Below are 23,292 nucleotides of genomic sequence, written 5' to 3' on the forward strand. Positions count from 1 at the left end.
ACCAATATTTGAAATTTGTAGGGACCATTTTAAATTTTTCGAGACACTAAAATGGTAGTTTATATTTAATTTTAATAAAAAAATATATAAAGGATTATATAAACAAATATTATAAGCACATTAAAATGGTGATTTTCAAATTTAGTGTCAAGTAAATACCTTTCAATCAACAATGACATGTACACAACTACTCAAGTTGTCATTATATTCATTTATACTAACTTATTTAATTAACTTTTAACAAACTAATATAATTACAAATTTAATATATAATACATTAATATAATTCAAAATTTGTTTAGACAACTAAATTAGTGGCAAACTTGTTTTCTAAAAGATTAATAAATGACAAATTTATTTTAATAATGTAATATTTGGACTAATATGATAAAATATTCTTTTGAAGAAGTAAAAATATAATATTTGAGGAATATGTGACAAATTTATTTATAGTATTAAATTTGCACCACATAATCTTCAGCACTACATTTACTATTATCTCATTTTCATTTCCCAATTCATGAAAATCATAATCCTGAAATTGAGATCTGAATCATCATCCCTCAAATAGTTTTCCATATTTCTCTTGGAGCAAGGTACGTTTTACTGAAATACCCTTGATTCTCTCAAATGGTTCAACTCATTTCTCTTGCTAGATACCCTTTGAATTTTTTTAACCTTTTATGTGATGAAATTTGTGTGGTGGATTGAATTTTATGATGAAATCTCACTGCATATTAAAAAGTTGTGTTCTTAATTTTATGAGTACCTTCAAATCCTTGATCCATTTTATGATTATGTGCCAATATGATGCTATTGGATCTGTTTTGGCTTTGGGTTTTTCAAAGTTTTAATTTTTGTTTTCTTTTGGAAGGAATGGCAAATAGGTAATAACAAGTTCTGTCTTTTAATAAGTTCATAACTGATTTTTCTTGCATATTATGTTCCTTACAATCGAGGCATTAGAAAATAATTGGAGAGTTAAGGCCCGATTGCGACTCAGACCCATGAAATATACTTGTAAGATGACTTTGAAGCCTTTTCTTTCTCTTCTTGCTTTGCGATTCCAAACAACTGTATAAATGATATTTATGGTCTTAGTGCAACGTATGTTGTAACACTCCAACCTTGACATGTTATCCACCGTAGCGACTCAATCGAATTTACGACTAAGTTCCTGAGGTCATGAATTCGAGTCGCAGAACCTCCCTTTAGGGGAATAAAATACTGCAGGGGTATTTAAGGTTAAGGCTGGCACCCTCGGCAGATTCATGGTGGATAACATGTCAAGGCTTGGGTGTTACACGTGTGGTTCTCTTCTTGCTTGGTAATTTGAAACAAGATGTGTGGAATGTGATTGGATCTGTTATTGTAATACTAGAATCACTTGGATTCTGACTTATGAAGTGGTGATATATCTTTACATGATCTTATTATGGATCCAACTCTTGACTTTGTTTTCATTGTTGACTCATGCACTTATTGCAATGGTTGATTATTCTTAGTAGTTAAAACAATAGAGATGGAGTAGGAAAAAATAAATATTTATGATATGTTTTCCATTTATATTCTTATTCCACATGAAAATGTTTGTAACTTGCAAGTATTGTACTATATCCGATCTGGCGTTGGTCTAGCGGTGTAAAACCTTACACATCTCGAAAGAGATTAGTTTCTGATTCATATGGTGAGGAGATACCCTTGATATAATTTGATAAGGACTTTTGTATAGTTTGAACTTTGAACAACTGCAATTTATGTTGTAATATTTGCTTTAATTTATTTCTGTGTACAAGGCCTATGCTTCTTCTCCCGGGTAACCAAGTTAGTGCTGTTTGTTACTAAGCATGCTATTTTGGATTCATGTAAATCAAGTCATTCTAGTTTATATCAATTAAGCACTCTCTTACACTAATATTGGTTCAATGCTTCTTCTTTTTTTTCCAGTTGGGCTGAGGAGGAAGATTGGTGTGGAAGCAATGGTTCTTGATTCCGTCGTGTCTTCTCCGCATAGCAGATCGCCATCCTTCAGAAGAAGGAATGAGATCGGTACTTGGACAGTTCTTGTCGAGAGGCATCGCTTCCTTCTATCAGCTCTTGTTTTGCTGACATTCCTCTGTACTGTTTATCTCTACTTTGCTGTCACTTTTGAGGCCATTAGTTCCTGCTCCGGATTAACCGAGGCTCAGAAAGCTTCATGCCAATTGAAGCATGCAAAGGGTAAACTAAAATTTCTCTAGTATTTGAATAAAGAACTATGATAGAATTGGTTATTTCATTCAATTTCTTTTGAGGCTATTTGCCATAAAATTGGTAGAATTGGAATATATATCATATGTAATTGTTGCCACAAGAGAACAATCTCTTGAACACAACTCTCCTCCCTCCCCATCCCAGGAAAGAAAGAAACAAGAAAATGTAAATTTGTGACTGTCTTGGTTATTGTTTTATGATAGCTAGTAATTCATTCTTAGTTGAGGAGTCTAGTTGTCGGGAGCACATCTTCTATCCCAAGATATGTACCACTTCATATAACCCTTCGTTCTCATTGGTCAGAAAATATAAAGTTAATATATATTAAATTCATGTTTTACTCTTCTGAGTTCTAACCGATGAGAATGAAGGGGTATATGGAGTGGTACAAATCTTGGGACAAGAGATGTGGCTCCCTAGTTGTATGCTCGATCATGACCATGTCTATCGTTAGCGCAGGCTTTGTTAACTTCCAATCTGGAGCATGGCCAAAAATTTATATAGAAGTGTCGTTTTTGAGTGATTAGTTCTTTACTTAAAAGGTGAGAAGATACTCTTGGTATTATAAAAAAAACTAATTATTTTTCTCCCCTGACAATAATCCACAATATTAAGGAGAATATCAGTGTGATTAATAAATAAGTAATTAATATTGTCTTGAATATTAAGATCGAGAGTCAAATAAGAATAATATTTTCCTTTCAAAAGCTACACTTATAAAAGAAGGAAAGGAATAAGATATGGGAGATACTCGAGAAATGAAGAAAGCATACACTTCTCATTGCTTCATTTGTTTCCGGATATTTCATAAAGACTTGATATCTCACTTATGAATTATTTTTCGTACATAATAATATGGACTCCTCAGTGATTGGACACATAATAGAAGCACACTCCTTTCGCTAAAGGATCCACCTTCTCAAGTCCTAATCTCGACCCGATCACATAAATAACATTGTTTAGATTTTGGAAAGTATCTTTATTTACTTTATTGTAAATTTGTAAGTAGAAAAAATGTTTTTTCTAATATCACATCCAAATAACTCAAAATATTTTGTAAAGTAAAGTGACTATAGAAATTTGTAACCAAATATAAAATAGTTTCTGACTTTTCATAAATCATTTCTCGAAAAAAAGTTTTTTTGGATAATTACTTTTTGAGATCTTTGCATTGCTAGAATTAATTTGTCAAAAATATGACAAGTATGGTTTGTTATATTCAGTGTTTAAGATTAATTTGATATCGTGTGTTTTTTACAAAATATTTCTAAAGCTAACGCTTACAAATTTCTCAGTCCAATCTTCACTTACAAGTATATATGTAGTGGGTTGAATTATAAGATTATAGCATGCATCCTTTATTCATGTAGACATTAAATTTGTATTAATAGTATGTAACGCCCCAAAAATTACTCTAAGAAAATCACGGTGTACATAGTACACCTCTCAAATCAAGTATTATCTCTTAGTTAGCAATAATTTCTTACTTTAGTTGGCAATATTTTCATTTCTTGTGTCTAGAAGGAATCATAAATGAAGACCTAACTTAGAAGAACCTTGTATCATAGACTTATGACTTTTTATTTAACCAAATATTTCTAAGCTTCATTGCTCTCATCAACTTTAGGCCTTGTGTTCATAAGCACCTGCCAGTAAATAACATTCAATATTAGTCTCTTAGATATCAAAATTTTCATATTATAAATGACAAAATGATATGTATGTTAATATTATTAAAATAATAAATACCCATTTCAGTCTTTATGTTTTTCAATCTTACCAGTTTGGTTCTTAAAAATTGAAAAACTCAAAATGGTCCAAAAAATTCAAATGTGTTAAATTAGTTTTCTTTAACATATTTTATAATAAATGATAGAGATTAATTTGACCCACATTTGAAATTTTTAGGATCATGATTTTTTTTTTAATTTTTTAGAAATCAAACTGGTAAAATAAAAAAAAAAACATGACTGAAATGAATATTTACTCTTATTATAATGATGTTACCTTACGGAGCATGGTGTTTTCATTGATCAAAGTTGAGATACGTTCTTCTAACTTGGAATTCTTGTCTTCCAATTCTTGAGCTTTTGATTCCAAATCATTAACATACACTTTTTTTCTTTCACGGGCTTGTTGGGCAGAAACTCTATTCCTCAATAACCTGTTTTTAAAAATGTTATTTTGGTAATTAATATTTGATAAATTTTAGTTGTTATTTGATTTATAGATAAATTTCTCACTAGAGATAAAAAGTGAAACGAAAGAAAGATAAAACTATTTTAATTTTCCTAGGAGAAATAGTTATTAAACTCGATTTGTTCAAGTAACAATATGATGTATGGTTTCATATATAGTGTAAAATTATTAATTACTATATTTTGATTGATGATTATTTTGAAGGAAGAGTTGGATCTAGAAAATATTACGGGGCTTCATGAGAGTTGATTTTAGAAATGAAAATATATTTTCACTTTTAAATTAAGTGTTATATGACGTTTTTATTAATAATTAAATAAAAATATAATATAGATTTTATAATTCTATCACTTATTATTTATTTATTTATACAAACAATATATAACTCTCTTAATTTAAATTTGAAGAATATATCTTTCATTTTTTTCTATCCAAAATATACAGAGAAAAATGGAACTTGTGTTAAAGTCACTTTGATCGAGCCATGCTACATATTAAAGTTACTAAGAAATTATTATTTTTTTCTTATGGATTAAAAACCTGCAAATAAATAATTATGGTGATCAAGTGTTTAAAATCCAAATTAAGAAAAAAGAGTTATTCCTAAAATATAGAAAATGATGGGAACATATATTCTGTCCTAGCGTCATTCCATGTGTTATTATCTATGATTGGTCGGAAAAATACTTAATAAATTAAACTTTTAACTTAAATATATTTATTTTGACAAATCATAGTTGATAACACATGAAGTGACGTAAATTGTGGGACATGCTCCCGAAATGATGAAGTGTAAAGTACCTCTTAAGGCGTTTGTACTCCTTGTCAACAGGGTTTCTCCCTCTCCGTTTTTTCCCAGTTTGAAGACTCTCATTGCTTTGATTAACCTTACTATTATTTCTATTTGTCACTTCACAATGAACACTTTCTGTACCTTCCACATCTGGAACCGTGAACATATCCTCATCGCTATCATCTGGAACACCATCACATACATAATAATATGCATATATATTAAAATTATTCACGTGAAAACAATTCTCATAGTTAAAAAATGTAAAATAATTAATATGTATATGATTTTTTCAATCATGTGATTAATAAGAATAATCACTTTTGGGTGGGGTTGGATGTTTGCATTAGTTTATTTATTTTATAGTTCTGAAAGAAATAATATATGTGCATGAGTGTCTTTTTCAGATAGTACTTTGGACTCTATTAAGATATGTTTTTTCATAATTTTCCTATACTGTTTGACAAGTTAAGGTACCCCTTATATATTTAGGTAATAAATGTTTTCTAATAATAATGATCATAAAATTTAAATAAAAACATATTTTTCTTTTAATTACTTATTCTTTCAAACAAAAATAATATAAAAACATTGGGTGGAGAAAGAGTTTGTATAGTTCGTCCGAAGATGAGTATTACTTCACCCCTTCATTCTTATTGGTCAGAAAATATAAAGTTAATATATATTATAAGAAGTAAATGATATAAACTTTGGGACAATAGATACGGCTCGAAGAAGACAAATATTCTTACAAATCTGACACTAAAAAAACCATAATAATGTTGAATAGAAATGTTTTAGCATAATAGTGTGTTTGTTACCTACCATGTTTGCTTGATCTCTTGTTTTGAGGTAAAGGGTGGAAAGAATTTGTTTGATTGTTTGGTCTATTCCATGAAGAAGAAGAAGATGAAGGTGTTCCTTCACCACCTTCTTTCATCAATTGTTGAAGTGTGATGCTATTTGGTTTAACTTCTGTGGTTCTAGGAAGAGACATATTATTATTATCTCTTATTATCTTCTTACTCAAATGATGAATTTTGATCAACAAAAGTTGAAAGAAAAGTAATTGTGTGTGTTTGAAGTGGGAAAGTGTTGGAATGATCTAATCCTAAACTATTGTTGTGTATTAAACAATGAGATCGATGGGGCCTAAGAGTTTTGGTTCACAAATGAACACGTTGATGTGCAAAGGACCAACACTTTTTCCTTACTATTTTCACTCTTTTCTTACTTGAAGCTATATATCTTTCTATTTTTGAAAATTCAACCTAAAATTAAACAATATATACACCACCTTTTGATTAAGGAACTAATCTCTTTCGAGATATATGACTGTCATTCTCAACAAGTGTCACTCACGTGAATCGAACTTTTGATCTTTTGGACATCTTGATGATCTAGTGTGATCTTACGATACTAGATCAACACCTTTGAGTTACACTAAATTTCACACAACAAATTTAAATGTTGTTAGTATCTTTTAAACATTTTACTTCATACAAGTTAGGTATATTATTACCCTTAATTTTTTTATAAATTTTACTTTAATTATTTTTGTAGAATTTAATTGTCTATATCTTTAGCGTTAACGTCACATATGTTTGTGATTAAAGATATTTCTCTGTTAGTGGGTTTTTTTCAAAATATTTTGTAATATTAGAAGAACATAAAAATTGAGTCTTATTACTTTTATATACTACATTATATGAATGATAAACTTGTTTCATTTAATTTACCTGATTAACTGTGGCAGCAACATTCTTTTATTCCTACTAGTTTTTGGAGTCTTTTTTACTTTTATTAGATCTCTTTCTACCTTTATCATGTTTCCGTGAACACAAATTAGATTACTTATGCCTTTGAACGAAATATTTTACTTGAAATAGAGTGATAATATATATGCATAAGTACCAAATATAAATATGTGTTACTTGTTAATGTAAACTAAAACATGTTGAATTTCTTGATACATTTTCTAATGATATTAATTTAATAAAAACAAACTAATTAACTTTACAATTTCAACAATAAAAAATGTCATCTTATTTGGAAATAAAATCATATTTAATTCTAAGGTACATAATATTTTGACGATCCAAGTTTTCATTGCATTTGTTCAATTTTCCTATCTTGAAGTCTTTCTTTGAGTGAAAATGTGAGATTACTATATGAGACACTTGTTATGTCCCCAACTTTGATTATTGAACTAACCTGTTGTATATTTACCATATTATATGATTTAAGTTTAATATAAAATTATAGATTTAGGGACAAGAGACATGAAATCAAATTTATAAATGAAAAACAAGACTTTGCCAAGAAGTAAAAATTTGGTACTTACATTGTTGAAGTAAATGGTATCATAATCCCATTTTTCTGAGTTGTAGAGAAACAAAATTTTTGCCACAAGGCTTGTTAGTTGGTTTTCATCCTCTTCTTCTGTGTGACAAAAATCATCATATAATATAATAGTGATGTTGTTACTTATGATTTTAAGTTAAATGAAAAAAATCTACTGCTAATGTGAATTTTTTTTGCTATGAAAAATGCATTAAAATCAACATAAGGGGTGCTAACCCAATACAAGGGAAAGATCAAAAGATGATCCTTTTAGAAGAAAGCAAATTAAAGATTTTGAGTCATTACACCAATTAGCAAAAACTAATGATGTAGGAGCTACTTTTGCCAAAAACCAGGTCCAAGATCTAACTTGAATCAAATCCATAATATGAACATAGCTATCAGGCTTATCTGAAAAATAAAATCATTATGAATAATCCAAATAGACCAAACAATAGTAAATCAAATCATCCTCCAGAGATTTGACCCTTTGGTAGTAGACAGGACAACATCATGCATATTAAAGCAATCAAGTAAAGATGTTGGAATTGAAGTTGTCACGTGAAGCCAACAATAAACTCATTTTCAAACAATAGAAGCAAAATCACAAGATAGAAAAAGATGTTCAATAAATTCTTCGTGGTTCAAGCAAATGACACACTTAACTTCATCAACATTAAGAAGAACTTGTCTCTTGAAAAATTCCAACTTACTGGGAAGCCTAAGTCTAAGTAATTTCCACACAAAGCAAGAGATTTTTGATGGCACACAATCAATCCAACATTTAAAATAGTACCTAAAGGTGAAGGACTTTGATCCTCTTGGATGAGATTTGCGGATTTGACAACATACTTCTCAGATGCATGTAGACTTCAATTTCAATTGTCCTCAGTATTCTTGAAAGTTAACATGGACAAATCAATACTATAATACACAATCGTCAAATTCAAAGAATTTCCACATTTCAATTGAGTAAATAAATTAAAAATTTGAGTAATTAAAAGGATTACTTTAATTACTGTTGAATCGCCAACATCTTTAGCTCTCATCATAAATGGGGAGGGCTGATCTACTACATTATCTTGATTTCCATCATTTTGTGGCTCCGCTAGTGCTTTAATTTGTTTGATCATTATTCCTAGTCTCATTGACAAATGAAATTCATAAGACTCCTTTATAGTTCCAAATTCAAAAAAGAGAGATGAACAAGTAGATCCATTTATCGATATTTGATCTTCCATGGTTACAGAAATACGATCGAGTAGCTTTTTCTTCAAATAAATGTGATGAGATTGAATTCTTAACATTGCCATGGGATCTTGGAAAAAATTAGGGTTGATGAAATTTTTCTATGCCATTGAATCTCCCCCCCTCTGGTGAAGCCTTGATCCATTGACTTCTCTGTATTTCTAACACACAAGAGAAAGAATCAAGAATGACATTACGAAATTATTTTAATCTGGACTGAGAGTCTTTGAATTGTGCTTGCTACGTAAGAGATGGTAAAGATTAAAAATTCAACTCATTTATTCTCATAACGTTTTTTTACCTCATACACATGCAATAGTTTAGAGTTTCCTAAGGATTGCCATTTTCAATTATTTTTATTTGGAAATCTATTTAAGTTTGGATTTTCATTAATTATGAATTAAAAAGGTGGGGATATATTTATTTTTCAATCCAGAGATTGTTTGTAATGCATAATTGTATGTATTTTTCTTAAATTTTAAAATATTTTTCTGATTATAGTTAGGTGGTTTTTGGACTATTTTATTGTAAATTTTGTTGCAATTTGATTGTAAATGAATACATAATCTCTTTCTTTTATCTAAACAAATTAAACATGACAAAAAAAGTGATACATATATGTCTCAAAATATTAATAATGAAAGTTGTGCTTATGAATATATCATCATGTACTCTCCCATATCTAATCCAATCTATTGGTGGAGTTCTTGGAGCATCTTCGTTTGTTGTTGGATGATGTGTTTTTGCCTTTCTATCAACTAGATAAGTTGTTGAGTGGTTGGTTTGCAAGGTTTGGGGTTGGTGTTATGGGTTCTGCTTGCCTGGTCGGAAGGTTGTATACGTGATTGGAGGTTTTGGGAAGATGAGTAGCCGTTCAGAGGCATGTTAGCTGGGATTGCTTCAATGTGACTTAGAGGATTAGCTTGGTTAAAGTTGTTCATCATGGTGTAGGTAAGCCATAGATGGCGAGAATGTTCTTTAATCTTATGAAGGTGAGGTTTGGATGTATGAGAATTGGAGTAGATAGAGTCTTCTAGTATCGCGTAAGAATGCTTGAATACATTGGGGGGGTACTTGAAAAGGTTCTTCGACAATCAAGTCAGCATATTAAAGAGTGGAGAGAATGAGAGAATAATATAGGAGATAATAGAATAAGTGTGTAAGTGAGAGTAAGTAAGTAAAGGTAAGTAAACTTCCTTAAGAATGAAATTCCATATATATAGTAAAGAGATGAAGAGAATATTCCTTTGTATATGATGTGGACCCGACCGACCAATGGGCTTGTCAGGTCTGCTCCAGATAAAGTTATTTTTCCCGTGTCAGGCGGCTTTATCAAGTCTGTACTCTGTGGATAATTGACTTATATTTTGTCATCGTGCCATAGGTCCATTCTTGTTGTTATTGAAAGGTACAATAAGGTGTAGGTTGCATGCGGTAGGTGGCAGGAGTCTGCATCATTCAGGCAGCATGGTTGTAAGATGCCATAAATGGTCCTTGAATTATCTTGTTGTTTCTACCAAGTTAACAACTCGTTTGTTTGGATCGTTCAGTTGCCTGGATGGGACCTGAAATGCACGAAACATACTTGTTTCATTTTAAGTGATATTTTAGTCCCCTACAAATTCAACGTCGAGTCACGTTAGTCCTTCCGTCATGTAGGCACCGTTAAATGTCATAGAGTTGTTGGCGTGATACGTTAAATGTTGACATGGACCATGGTGGATGGTCCTTCATGTACAACTTGCCATGTCAGCAACCTATTATTTTTTAAATTTTTTCCGGCTCAAAACGACATTGTTTTTGTAAAATTATTGTTTTTAAATAAATTAATATTTAAAATTTTATTTTATTTTTATACTGAACGATGTCGTTTTGAATTTTTTTAATACATTATGCAAAACGATGTCTTTTTGCACAAAAAAGTTTCGAAAAAAATTAAGAAGCAAAATGACGCCGTTTTGCAACATCTTCTTCCTTCAAACGTTGAGGGTCGATTAGAAACCCAGATTGCCCAAATTTCTCACAGCATAAACCCTAAAAGCTAATTTTGTTATCGTCTTGCATATGACATGAAACACTATGGTCATATGAACTCGTTGTGCACCTCTCAAACAAGTTATGGCGATGTGAACTTTGTAGATAGAAGATTTCCTCCTCCATTGTGTCACAAAAGGCTTGCTGCTATATACACATCAAATACTATGAAGAACCCAAAGAAACAGTTATATGAATGTCCATATTTTAAGGTTAACACTGTTTTTGTTTTTATTTTCCATTTTATGTGAAGTTTTGATTTATGTTATTTTCCCCTTCTGAAACAACTTTCATTTTTCTAGAGGCAGGAAACAAATATTTTGTAAATTTTTTTATATGAGTTGAAGATTGGGAAAGAAATCAAGCCATGAAGGAAGAAAATGAGATTGATCATGCTATACACATGGATGATTTGCAAGCTAATCTAAAAGAAATTCAAATGATCATGAAAGAACATGTCATATGGTCCAGAAAAGTTGTAGTTGTAACAACTGTGTTTAGTATGTTATTTGTTGTTAGTGGTTTTATTATTTCTATTTTCAAATGAGAAAGTATTTGTAGTGTGGGTGGAATGAAGTTATGTATGTTTTGGTTATGTAATGAAGTTATGGTTCTCTTATATAAGTTATGTATTATCAATGAAATGAAGTTATGATTTATGCAAGTTATTTTAGTTTTGTATTATGATAGCAACAATAAATTGAATACAATACATAATATCAAAAATAAATAGTGAATGCAGTACAATATAGCGACAAAAAATGGGCCTGTTGCATTTAATAGTTAATCCAACATAAAATACCAACACAAAATGGCAACTGTCATCCTGGCATCCTAATAAAAATTGCATACAGTTATTGTTAACACAAAATGGCATCTTCTAAGCATTACAAAAAAATAATATCAAAACACTACATGACTAAAAACTGTCCATCATCTCTTCTTAGCATTCATTTAATTAATTCTTGGTGGCTTGAACCTTGAAGGTTGTTTTCTTGATTTCACTTTAGGTTGGACCTGATGCTGTAGGATGGATTGAGGTGGTTCTAATATACTTGAGGTTGGATTAGCTGATGGTTGGACTTGAGGTGACTCTATTGTGTTGTCATCCTCAAACTGAAACAGAATGTATATACATACTAATTTAGCCTTGGAAAATGACAATGTAATTAAATTTCTAGGAATATGTTCTTACCAACATTGCTGGATATCCCACATGAGTTGGAATTCCAACTGTAGTTTTGGATGAACTAACCAGACTCTCCTACAACCAATGTACATAAATTTAGCATAGATTATAGATAACAATATAAATAATAGTATACATAGCATAGGGCAGTGTAGTTTACTTGAGTTTAAAGTAATTCAGACTGTTGGATGTTCTCAAGGACCCATGTTTCATGTTTCTTACCCTTCTTTCTTGGCATACCTGGACCCTTGCAAGTTTTACCATAATGTCCTTGTTCATTGCATTTTGGACAAGTTGCCTTCCATGATCTTTGCACTTTTAGTGAACTGCCATATGCAGATTCTGAATTTAAGTTTCTCTTTCTATGTTTCTTAGGCCTACCAATTGGCCTTTTTAGGTTTGGTGGAATAGGTTTGGGATTCTAATTTGTGCTAACCCAAAATTCATCACTACTAACTTAGCTAATGATATATTAATAGGTTACATTAAAATCATCCATAATTAGCCAATTGTGTACATAGTCTTCAGGGCTATCATTATTGAAAGCAATTGCTGCCACAACATGTTCATAAGGCAATCCAGTGAGTTGCCATTTTTGACAAGTGCAAGTTTGGTTTGTCAAACTTATCGCCAACTTGGTTAACCCATGTTTTACCTTATATGTTTGACTCTCAATATCTCCAGTCCATGTTGGAGTCCATGTTGTAGCAACTTGCCTTTCCAATTCCTCATGGCTAGTTTGTGTTGCCCCATTCTCCTCATGATGTAACATATAACTCCTCTAACATAGTTAAAATTGGTTTATCTCTATACTCAACAATCTTTGCATTCCATACTTCACACATGTTGTTGGTAATGTTGTACACTTTAGGTCAGTGGCTATAAAATGACTTCACCCATGAGCTAGGCTCAAAATTGTTCAGATAAGACCATGCCATTAAATGCTCGTCCTTCAATTTTGCCATATGAGTGTTAAATTCACCAATTGTTGTGTATTTAGCTAATTCTCAGTCAACATCTCTTAGCTCATTATCCTTAAAACATTTGATGAAATTTTCCATATGCACAACACACAGTTTCTGTGATGTGTACTTAGCCTAACCTCAGCTATTGCATATTCCAAGCCCTTTTGTTGACCTGGCACAAAGTTCTAGTCATACATGTCTTGAGAACCTAAAGCCTGTTCCAACAGTCCTAGAAACTGTTTCCAATTATCCTTGGTTTCTGAATCAACCATAGCATATGCAATAACATAAAACTGGTTATTTGCATCTTATCCAACAACATACAAAACTGCCCCCATAATATCCCTTCAAAAAACATCCATCAAGGCCAATCATAGGTCTACACCCATTCTTGAAACCTTCTTTACAAGCATTTAGGCATATAAACAGTCTGTTGAACATTGGTGGTGATTCAGGAATGGGCAACACTTCCATTATAATAGTTGATCTAGTATTGGTTTTATGATTTTCCTCTAAATAATCTCACAACTGACCATACTGTTTTTTTCTTCTGAACCTTCAATTCTCTTGCCTGTTTCAGGGCTTTGCTCACCTTTTTCTTCTCTAAGTGAATGATGTAGTCCTCTTTCATCAAATTAATTACTTGTGTCCTCCTTAAATCAGCTTGTGTCAGCAATCTTGCTTCTAGTTTTTTAGCAACCCAATCCCTACTAGCAGCCTTGTTTTGAAAGATCCTACAACAAGTATGCTCTAGGATGAAGGTTTTCAGTTGATAAGTGTTGAACCTATTATCCCTAGAACAAAAGGCAATCCAACCATAATCTAGATTTTCACAAACAACCCTTGCCCTCATTAGATCATTCTTCTTTCATTTAATTTGTTTGCCCAGGAAAATGTTGTAGTCTTTGACAACATCTTTAAAAACCTTGAGATTTACAAACTCCATTCCAATCTCCAAATGTACATGTCCAAATGCACTATTTTCATTGAACATGTGGTGCTTACTAAATGCATTCCCTACATTCCCTTCATCATCAATGGAAACAAGGGTATGCATATATTCACTATTAGATGAATATCCCTGATCCTCAAATGAAGTTGTAGGTTGTTGAGGTTTATGTTCAACACCTTTAGCTTCTGGTCCAGTTTCAAAAACTTCAGGTACATGATCATTCACCTTATCAACTGCCTCAGGTTCAGGGATAACATTCCTTTTCTTTGGTGTTGACTTCCTTTTCTTTGGTGCTGACTTATTTTTCTTTGGTGCTGACTTCCTTTTCTTTGGTGCTAACTTCCTTTTTTTTTGTGTTGACTTTCTTTACTGCAAGCCTAACTGGCTTTTCTTTATATTGTTGCTGATATCTTCCTGAACAAGGTAATTATCTTCATTTACAAGTGTAAAATCTTGTGCAAATTCAGCTACATGATCACCAGCAAGTTGATTAAATTCAGTTACAAGTTCAGAAGGTTGACTTAAAGGTTCAGAATGTTGAGTTACAGGTTCAGTTGAAGGTTCAGAAGGTTGAGTTGCAGGTTCAATTGAAGATTAAAAAGCTTTGACAACAGGTTCAGAAGGTTCTGGTGCATAATCACAACTTCCTTCATGCATTGAATACATTTACGAATCATTACCATCTTTAAGTTGAGACACAAATTCTGTGTCATTCCTCATTTAACACAGGATGTTCAAAATACACATGCATCTCATAATCACCAACGTCATCCACCTCATTGGTCTTCAATGCTGCAACACCATTTTATTGATATCTTTATCATTCTCCAATGCCATTAATTCACTCTCCAAATATGGATCTTCAGGATTTTGCTAATACATTACCCAGAATCGTGATAACCAGACTGAACAAATAATACCTTCAAATCCATTAAGTTTACCAAATCCATGTCCGAATGAGGCATTCTCTCAATTTTTTGACCAATGTATTGGAAGTTGCCATCAATGTCCATGGCAAACCGACCCCATGGTTATAAACCAAAATCATATATTTAGACATCTGCATGAATATGAACATAATAAACAAATATTAAACTACAAATGGACTATAACACAAACGAATATACAAATATTAAACTACAAATGGACTACAACATGGATCAAAAAACAGAATTGGGACCACATGAAGCAAAAAGAAAAAACATAAGGGACCACATACCTCGAAATCCCAGCTTCGCTTCTCTTTACAATGACAGACACAAATCAACAATAAACGTTTTACACTTTAAAGGGTGGACAAAGTAAAGGGCGATTATGGTTAGGAAAAGTCGATTTCGTATGTTCTAGGTTGAAGGATGAAGAATATTGAAGGAAATGAAGAGATGTATGAGTGAAGACGAAGGAAGGTAGAAGATCGATCAAAAAGATGTCGTTTAGTATAAAAATAATAATAAAATAAGTTATTTAAAAATAATAATTTTACAAAAAACAACGTTTTATTTGAGTCGAATTTTTTTAGAAAAATAACGGGTGCTGACATGACAAATTGTACACGTAGGACCATCCACCATGGTTGTCAATATTTAACGTGACACGCCAGTAAATCTGTCACATTTAATAGTACTCACATGATGGAAGGACTAATGTGACTCGACGTTGAATTTGTAGGGAACTAAAATATCACTTAAAAATTTTCAGGGACAAAATTTGTAACTACGAAAAAGATGAGGAACATAAATGGGTAATTACTCACATAAAAAATGTGAACAATAATGAACATAAAATTTATCATTTTAGGGAACTACAAAAGTGGGTAAACATTAATTTTTGGTGGTGAAAGTATACATGTATATTAATTTATCACCTTTCTATAAACAACACTAACTTGGTTACATAATAAATAATGCTATAAATTATACTCATAAAACAGTAAAGAGTCCTTTAATTGGCATTTATTCATATTGAAAGACCAATTTATTTCCACGGCTAATGAAGATGAATGTGATGCAAGTGTAAAGTTTTTTACTCGATGTTCCACAATTCATTTGTTGTACTTTTGTTTAAGAGTCCGTGATAATTAACACATACATTGTTGGATCACACCATGACCAGAGAGTCTCCAACCATCACATAGTTCTATTGTTAACGGGTATATGAAGAGTGAAGCCACAAATGAGATATTACGTATTGAACCAAAACCTTCGGGCATTAGTTTCATGTACATTTTTCACTTATAAACTCTTTCACTCCTCCCATAATATCGAATGTGAGACTTCACACTTGAATAAACATAACAATCTCTCCGTCAAGTATGGACACCACACACTTTCCAGTCCCCTTAAGTCCATCATGTCTCAGTCGAACCATTGACTTTGATACCACTTATTGAACTAGACCATGATCGAAGAGCCTCCAACCACAAAGGAGTTTCATTCTTACTGGGGTATGAGAAGAGCAGAGAGTCACAAGTGAGACACCAAGTCTTAAACCAAAACCTTAAAACATTAGTTCCATGAGCCTTTTCCACATATAAATTTTTTCACTTCTCCCCTCATATCTAATGTAGGACTTCATACTTAATAAACCCTACCTACATGATAGATAATGAAATGTGGTATAAAAAACTGTAATCAACTCTACTCTTATTCCTTAACTTTCAAAGCTTCATGTTCTATCAACATTTTATGAACAAGAAGGCTCAGATTGTGTTCTAGAAAAGTTTTATAATATTTAATCTTTTTATCACTTAAAATTTTAAGATATTCAATATATATATATATATAATTCATTTTCTTTTTCAAACTTTAGTAATGTAAAATATATATACTACTTCATTTTTTAACTGAACTATATTAGTTGTTTCGTTTAAGAAAATATGATATTACAACAAGAGAAGGAGCAATGGATCCTTCAAAATAGTTCAATGACAAGTTTCATTAGAACTTATAGGAAATTAACCACACTTCATACTTTACCATTTGTGTACAAAATTGCACAACATCTTTAAGAAAGATACAATACCAAAATGAAACCAAAATGTCCCTTGAAAATGTGACTTCAAATGTGATAGAAACAAAACCTAAAGAAAATCATATTTTAATTCATTACATCCTTGTCTTTTGAAGAGAGACAAAATAAAATAAATATAAATAGATAAAGTTGGTTAAGTAATGCTTAAAGTTTAGCCAAAAGTTTCTTATCACCAATGCAGGAAATCCAACTATAGTTCTCCTCTTTGATATGCAATTGAATATTCATTCAACATTTCTTCAGTACTCATTAAATCATGTATCTTCAACTCTTCATGGTTAGAAGAAACATTTGAGTTTATGGTTGATGCAATGGAGCCCAAAATTGGATCCTAGGAAAAAAATGACACAAACATTAACAAGGGTTAATTACATATATTATACTACTTCATTATATGAATATTAAACTTGCTTCATTTACCTGGTTTTCTGTTGCAACATCATTCAAATTGTTGCTTACAATACCTTCATCCACATTCTGGCTTATAACTTCTTCAACTTTAGTCCTTTCATTCCTACTGGTTGAAGTCTTACTACTTTTATTCGATCTCTTTGTAGGTTTCCTAGATTTCTTTCTACTTGTTCCAGGTTTAGGAGGACAAGTTTCTGTGAGCACAAATTGGACTACTTCTAGCTTCGAACGAAATATTTTACCAGAAAGGGAGTGATGATATATCTGCATAACCAAATATATATATGTCACTTGTCAATGTAATGTTGAATATCTTGATACATTTTCTAATGATAATGATTTAATTCAAAAAGCTAGCTTTTTAATTTCATCAATAAAAATATCATCTTATTTAAAAATAAAATCATATTTGATTCAAACTTACATAATATTTTGGCAACCCAAGTTTTCGTTGCTTTTGTTCAATCTTCCAATCTTTCAGTCTTTCTATGACTGATAATGTAGGATTATTATCCGATGCCCTTGTTTTGGCCCCATCTTTGCTTATCAAACAAACCTATTGCATATTTGCCATAATATACAATTTAAGTTTAATATAAAATTATAGATTTTGGGGCAATGGACAAGAAATCAAACTTATAAACCAAAAACTAAGACTTTATCAAGAAGTAAAAATTGGCTACTTACATTGTTGAAGTCAATGTTATTCATAGTCTCATTTTTTGGAAGTTGTAGAGAAACAAAAATTTCCCCACAAGACATGCTAGTTGGTTTTCTTCCTCTTTTTCTCTGAATGTGTAACAAAAATTAATAATTGTTACTTATGATTTTAAGGTAAAATGTAAAACTTTACCCCTAATGTAAATTGACCTTGAAGGTTTACACACACAAATCAATACTATAATACACAATCGTCAAATTTAAAGGATTTCCACATTTCAATTGAATAAATAAACTAAAAGTTTGAGGAATTAAAAGGATTACTTTATTTACTGTTAAATCACCAACATCTTTAGCTCTAATCATAGACGGGGAAGGTTGATCTACTGCATCCCCTTGCTTTCCATCGTTTTCTAGCTTCGCTGGTGCTTTAATTTGTTCGATAATTTCCTAGTCTCATTGAAAAATGGAATTAACAAGAATCCTTTATATTCCCAAAATAAAAAAGAGATGAGAAATTAGATCCATTTACCGATATTTGGTCTTTCATAGTTTCACTAATACGATCGAGCAACGTTTTGTCCAAATAAACGCGATGATATTGAACTCTTGATGTCGTCATGGATTCTTGAACAAAACTAGGGCTAGCGAAATCTTTCTCTGCCGTCGAATCTCCCTCCCTTCTAATGAGGTCTTGATCCATTGACTTATAAGTATTCCTCACACAAAAATGAAATAATAAAAAATGACATTATGAAATTATTTTAATCTGAAGTGACAGTTTTTGAATTGTGCTTACTACGTAAGATAGGGTAAAGAGTAAAAAATACAACTCATTTGTAATCATAACGCTTTTTGCCTCATGATTATGCAATAGTCTAGAGTTTCCTAATTATTATTACAATTTTCAATTATTTTTATTTGGAAAATAGATTTAAGTTTGGGTTTTCACTAATTATGAATTAAAGAGGTGGGGATATAATTATTTTTCCCAATAAATTTTATAGTTTGTTTCTTATTATAGTTAGGTGGTTTTTGGAATGTTTTATTCTAAATTTTATTGCAATTTGATTGTAAATGAATATGTAATCTCTTTTTTATCTAAAGAAACTTGACCCAAAAAATTAAGTAATTCATATATGGCTCAAAATATTAAGAATGAAAGTTGTGCTTATGAACATATCATATACTTGCCCATATCTAAACCAATCTATGGGTCACATATTATCACATTCAACAATATGATAATATGGGATAAAATTTAGTGCAATGGGTTAAAATTAAGAACGAGGTTATAGTCACTTGAAATTATGTATCCTCACTTATCATCAAGTAATCCATGTTTATAAATTTTTTTAATTGTGATTTAATAGTAAAGCATGTAAATTGACATTTTATAGAGATAATAGTTATTTGTTTCTTTGAATTAATAGTGAAAGTTTGGCGGTTTTGAAAGTTACATTCTATCAATTATAGAATTTACTAGGAAGTACATATTTTTAAGGATATTTTTTGACATGGGCTGAGAAATGGTCTAAGGTGTTTGAAAGTGATTAGAATAAATTGTTTTTTTGTCAAATCATTTGATTTTTTTGAAAGTGATTAGAATAAATCATTTGATTGTATGCATAGTCAATCACATCATATACTTATTGAACCGTTCCATAAACCGAATTTTATCATATCCTACAATTCTCAAATACATTTGAGTGAAATTAATAATCTTACCATTATAGTATCCAATTATGTAATGTGATAAATTTTAGGATCATGAAAATTTAATGTTAACAAATCTCCTTGTAAACCACTTACTTGAAATTCGTTTCAAAAAGTTCTAAGATACCGTTATAGCATCCAAATATTTAAAAATTTAGGATAGAATTTTAACATTTTCACGAAAGCATTTTTCTTTTAATACGTACAATAAACCTTACCAATGATGAATACAAAATATATTTAATCAGGGAGAACTATAGAAGTGAAGTAAATATAAATTTTGATAATCTAATTATACATTTTACTTTGATTTATCCTCTGTCAATAAGCAACATTAAATTGGTATCACATGATAAATAATGTTACCATTTTTTGTTGAACTTGGAAGACCACGTTAATGGTGTTCATTCATATTAAAGGATTAATTTAATAGTGTTCATTCATATTAAAGGATTCCTTTAATGGCATCACAAATGAAGATGGAATGTGATGCGAATGTAATTAGACAAAAGGTGGAGATACTAAAATAAAATCATTTTCAACTTCCGAACATTCATGTAAAAAGTAGGAATTTTTTTCTAAATTTAAGGGTCAACATGGTCTTCAAGGAAATAAATAAATTTTGTAATATATTTGATATTAATATTTAATCTTAAAGATCAATTCCTTAGGGTTTTATCTTCATCAACATCCTAGGATTCTCACATGTTAGTCAATAGAGTATTTTAACTCACCCAACAAAATATTTTCATCTTTACTATATGAAGTTTATTCAAATATTAACATTTTTATCCAATATTCAGTCTCATACATCATTATTGCAAATCTTTATATATATATATATATATATATGATTAAAACTTCTAATTATTGTTGAATCTACTTTTTTATAACATTTGATATGTGAAGCAGTCCGTCATTTTATTCAATCCGTTTAAATCATATGGTTTACATCTTTGTCCGAATGAATATAGATAGTTGTTTTTACCAATTGACAATCAATATTAAACTTTGTCAAATCTCAATAATATGGATTTGTATGTAAGTTATTCCAAATTTATGTTAACTAGTTCTAGTGGAACTTTTTAATGAATCCAAATATATATAAGAAATAAACCAGAAAGAACACAACTTTAATTTCAAGTATTAAATTTATCATTTTCAATGAAAATATTATTGTTTTGACCACTACAATGTGACCAATATGCTTATCAAAGTAAAATATCTTAACCATGATGAAGAACATGAAATTTATATTGGAGGCAACTATAAAAATGGGTAAATATTAATTTTTGGTGGTCAAAGTATACATGTATATTAATTTACCCCCTTTCTATAGACAACACTAAATTGGTTACATAATAAATAATGTTATAAATTATACTCATAAAACATTAAAAAGCATTTTAATGGCATCTATTCATATTAAGGACAAATTTATTTCCACCCTAATGAAGATGAATGTGATGCAAATGAATTTAATAGATCGTAAAGTTTTTTACAGGGTGTTCCACAATTCACTTGTAGTACTTTTATTTAAGAGTTAGTGATAATTAAACATATAAGATATGTAATGAAATGTGATATAAAAAATTCTTACATATCATTAACTCTATTCTTATTTCTTAATTTCCAAATTTTCTATCAACATTTTATGAACAAGAAAGCTCATATGGTCTTCTAGAAAGGTTTTCAAATAATTAATCTTTTTTATCAATATAATTTTTAGATATTCAATATATATTACTCATTTTCTTTTTCAAACTTTGGTAATGCAAAACATATATATTACTTCATGTTATTACGACAAGAGAAGGAGCAATGGATACTTCAAAATAGTTCAAGCCTGCAAAAAAAATTATAAGCAAATATATTAAATCTGGGCACAACTTATAAAAATTATAACTTATAAAGATGATCAATACAAGTGTAGGGATCAATACTTTATTGGGTGAAAGTGAATGAATTAGATCCAAATTTTTTAGAAACTCATAACCAAGATCTAATTTGGATTGAATCCATAACTTGAAAATAACTAACATATTCTTCCTTGAAAATAATATAATTCCTCAATCTCCAAATATACCAAATAACAACAAATCATCACAATATTCTATACATAGATTTCCCTTTTCCAATCTGACATTGTGAATCATGAGTCTTACTCGATTCCATAATCGTATATGAATTTGGAGCCAAGAATAGAACTATTTCCATACATTAGAAACAAAGGGATAAGAAAGAAAAAGATGTTTAAATGTTAGGCAATTTGTGTATAGAAACAATTCTTTAAGAAAGATATAAAACCAAAATGTTCCTTGACAATGTGACTTCAAAGGTGATAGAAACAAAATCTAAAGAAAATCCTATTTTAATTCATTACATCATGTGTCTTTTGAAGAGAGACAACATAAAATAAACATAAATAGATAAAGGTCCTTAAGAGGAATGCTTAAAGTTTAACCTAAAGTTTCTTATCACCCATGCAGTAAATCCAACTCTAGTTCTCCTCTTTGAAATGCAATTGAAAATTCATTCAACATTTCTTCATTACTCATTAGATCATATATTTGCAACTCTTCATGGATAGAAGAAAATTTTGTCTCTATGGTTGATACATTGAAGCTCAAAATTGGATCCTAGGAAAAAAAATGACACAAATACTAACAAGGTTTACATGTATTATACTACTTCATTATATGAATGTTAGACTTGCTTCATTTACTTGGTTTACTATTGAAACATCATTCAATTGGTTGCTTACAACACCTACAACCACATTCTGGCTTATAACTTCTCCAACCTTTTTTCTTTTGTTCCTACTAGTTGTTGAAGTCTTACTATTTTTATTAGATCTCTTTCTGGATTTACTAGGTTTCTTTTTACTACTTCCTGGACTACTTCTAGCTTCGAACGAAATATTTTACCTGAAAGGGAGTGATAATATATTTGCTTAACCAAATATATATATGTCACTCTAAAATATTTTGAATACCTTGATACATTTTCTAATGTTAATGATTTAATAAAATCATACCAACTTTATAATTTCATCAATAAAAATGTAATCCTATTTAGAAATAAAATCATATTTAATTCTAACTTACATAATATTTTGACGACCCAAGTTTTTGTTGCTTTTGTTCAATCTTCCAATCTTGTAGTCTTTCTTTGACTGAAACTGTAGGATTATTATCTTAAGCACTTGTTTTGTCCCCATCTTTGGTTATCAAACTAACATGTTGCATATTTACCATAATATACAAATTAATTTTAATTTAAAATAATATATTTTGGGGCTATGGACACGAAATCAAACTTATAAAGGAAAAACCAAGACTTTATGAAGAAGTAAAAATTTGCTACTTACATTGTTGAAGTCAATGTTATTCATAATCTCATTTTTTTAGAAGTTGTAGAGAAACAAAAATTTCCCCATGCAGCTTGCTAGTTGGTTTTCGTCCTCTTTTTCTCTAAATGTGTGACAAATCATCATGTA

At 30.4% G+C, this 23,292-nt stretch overlaps 2 protein-coding genes across 7 annotated transcripts; one reads left to right on the forward strand and one right to left on the reverse strand.

Moving 5' to 3' along the window:
• LOC109352539 lies at positions 467 to 2,348 on the forward strand. 4 transcript variants are annotated; one of them, XR_002108366.1, is made up of 2 exons: positions 467 to 596; positions 1,948 to 2,348. XR_002108366.1 is itself a non-coding variant. In XM_019594573.1 (2 exons), exons 1-2 carry the CDS (start codon positions 717 to 719, stop codon positions 2,238 to 2,240), a joined length of 321 nt encoding a protein of 106 aa, XP_019450118.1. In that variant the 5' UTR covers positions 629 to 716; the 3' UTR covers positions 2,241 to 2,329. The 4 variants fall into 4 exon arrangements, 3 of the variants coding, with proteins under 3 accessions (XP_019450118.1, XP_019450119.1, XP_019450120.1); XM_019594573.1 differs by lacking the exon at positions 467 to 596 and adding an exon at positions 629 to 744 and having other exon boundaries at positions 1,948 to 2,329; XM_019594574.1 differs by lacking the exon at positions 467 to 596 and adding an exon at positions 1,786 to 1,816 and having other exon boundaries at positions 1,948 to 2,329.
• On the reverse strand, positions 3,554 to 6,365 carry LOC109352537 (transcription factor HY5-like). Of its 3 annotated transcripts, XM_019594569.1 has the most exons (5): positions 6,071 to 6,365; positions 5,254 to 5,428; positions 4,261 to 4,417; positions 3,850 to 3,899; positions 3,554 to 3,614 (listed from the first exon to the last, which is right to left on the reverse strand). In XM_019594569.1, exons 1-4 carry the CDS (start codon positions 6,240 to 6,242, stop codon positions 3,852 to 3,854), a joined length of 552 nt encoding a protein of 183 aa, XP_019450114.1. In that variant the 5' UTR covers positions 6,243 to 6,365; the 3' UTR covers positions 3,554 to 3,614; positions 3,850 to 3,851. The 3 variants fall into 3 exon arrangements, with proteins under 3 accessions (XP_019450114.1, XP_019450112.1, XP_019450115.1); XM_019594567.1 differs by lacking the exon at positions 3,554 to 3,614 and having other exon boundaries at positions 3,842 to 3,899; positions 6,071 to 6,363; XM_019594570.1 differs by lacking the exon at positions 3,554 to 3,614 and having other exon boundaries at positions 3,842 to 3,899; positions 6,067 to 6,174.

This window comes from Lupinus angustifolius, chromosome LG07, assembly GCF_001865875.1.
Source record: "Lupinus angustifolius cultivar Tanjil chromosome LG07, LupAngTanjil_v1.0, whole genome shotgun sequence".
In the NCBI taxonomy this organism is placed as follows: Eukaryota; Viridiplantae; Streptophyta; class Magnoliopsida; order Fabales; family Fabaceae; genus Lupinus; species Lupinus angustifolius.

Coding starts and splice junctions, on each gene's coding strand:
- LOC109352539 (XM_019594573.1), top strand. CDS start 717: ATGATGAAATCTCACTGCATATTAAAAA. Junction 745..1,947: donor ATCTCACTGCATATTAAAAA/GTTGTGTTCTTA, acceptor TTTTTTTTCCAG/TTGGGCTGAGGAGGAAGATT.
- LOC109352537 (XM_019594569.1), bottom strand. CDS start 6,242: ATGTCTCTTCCTAGAACCACAGAAGTTAAACCAAATAGCATCACACTT. Junction 5,429..6,070: donor CAAGAGATCAAGCAAACATG/GTAGGTAACAAA, acceptor ATGGTGTTCCAG/ATGATAGCGATGAGGATATG. Junction 3,900..4,260: donor AAAACACCATGCTCCGTAAG/GTAACATCATTA, acceptor ATTTACTGGCAG/GTGCTTATGAACACAAGGCC.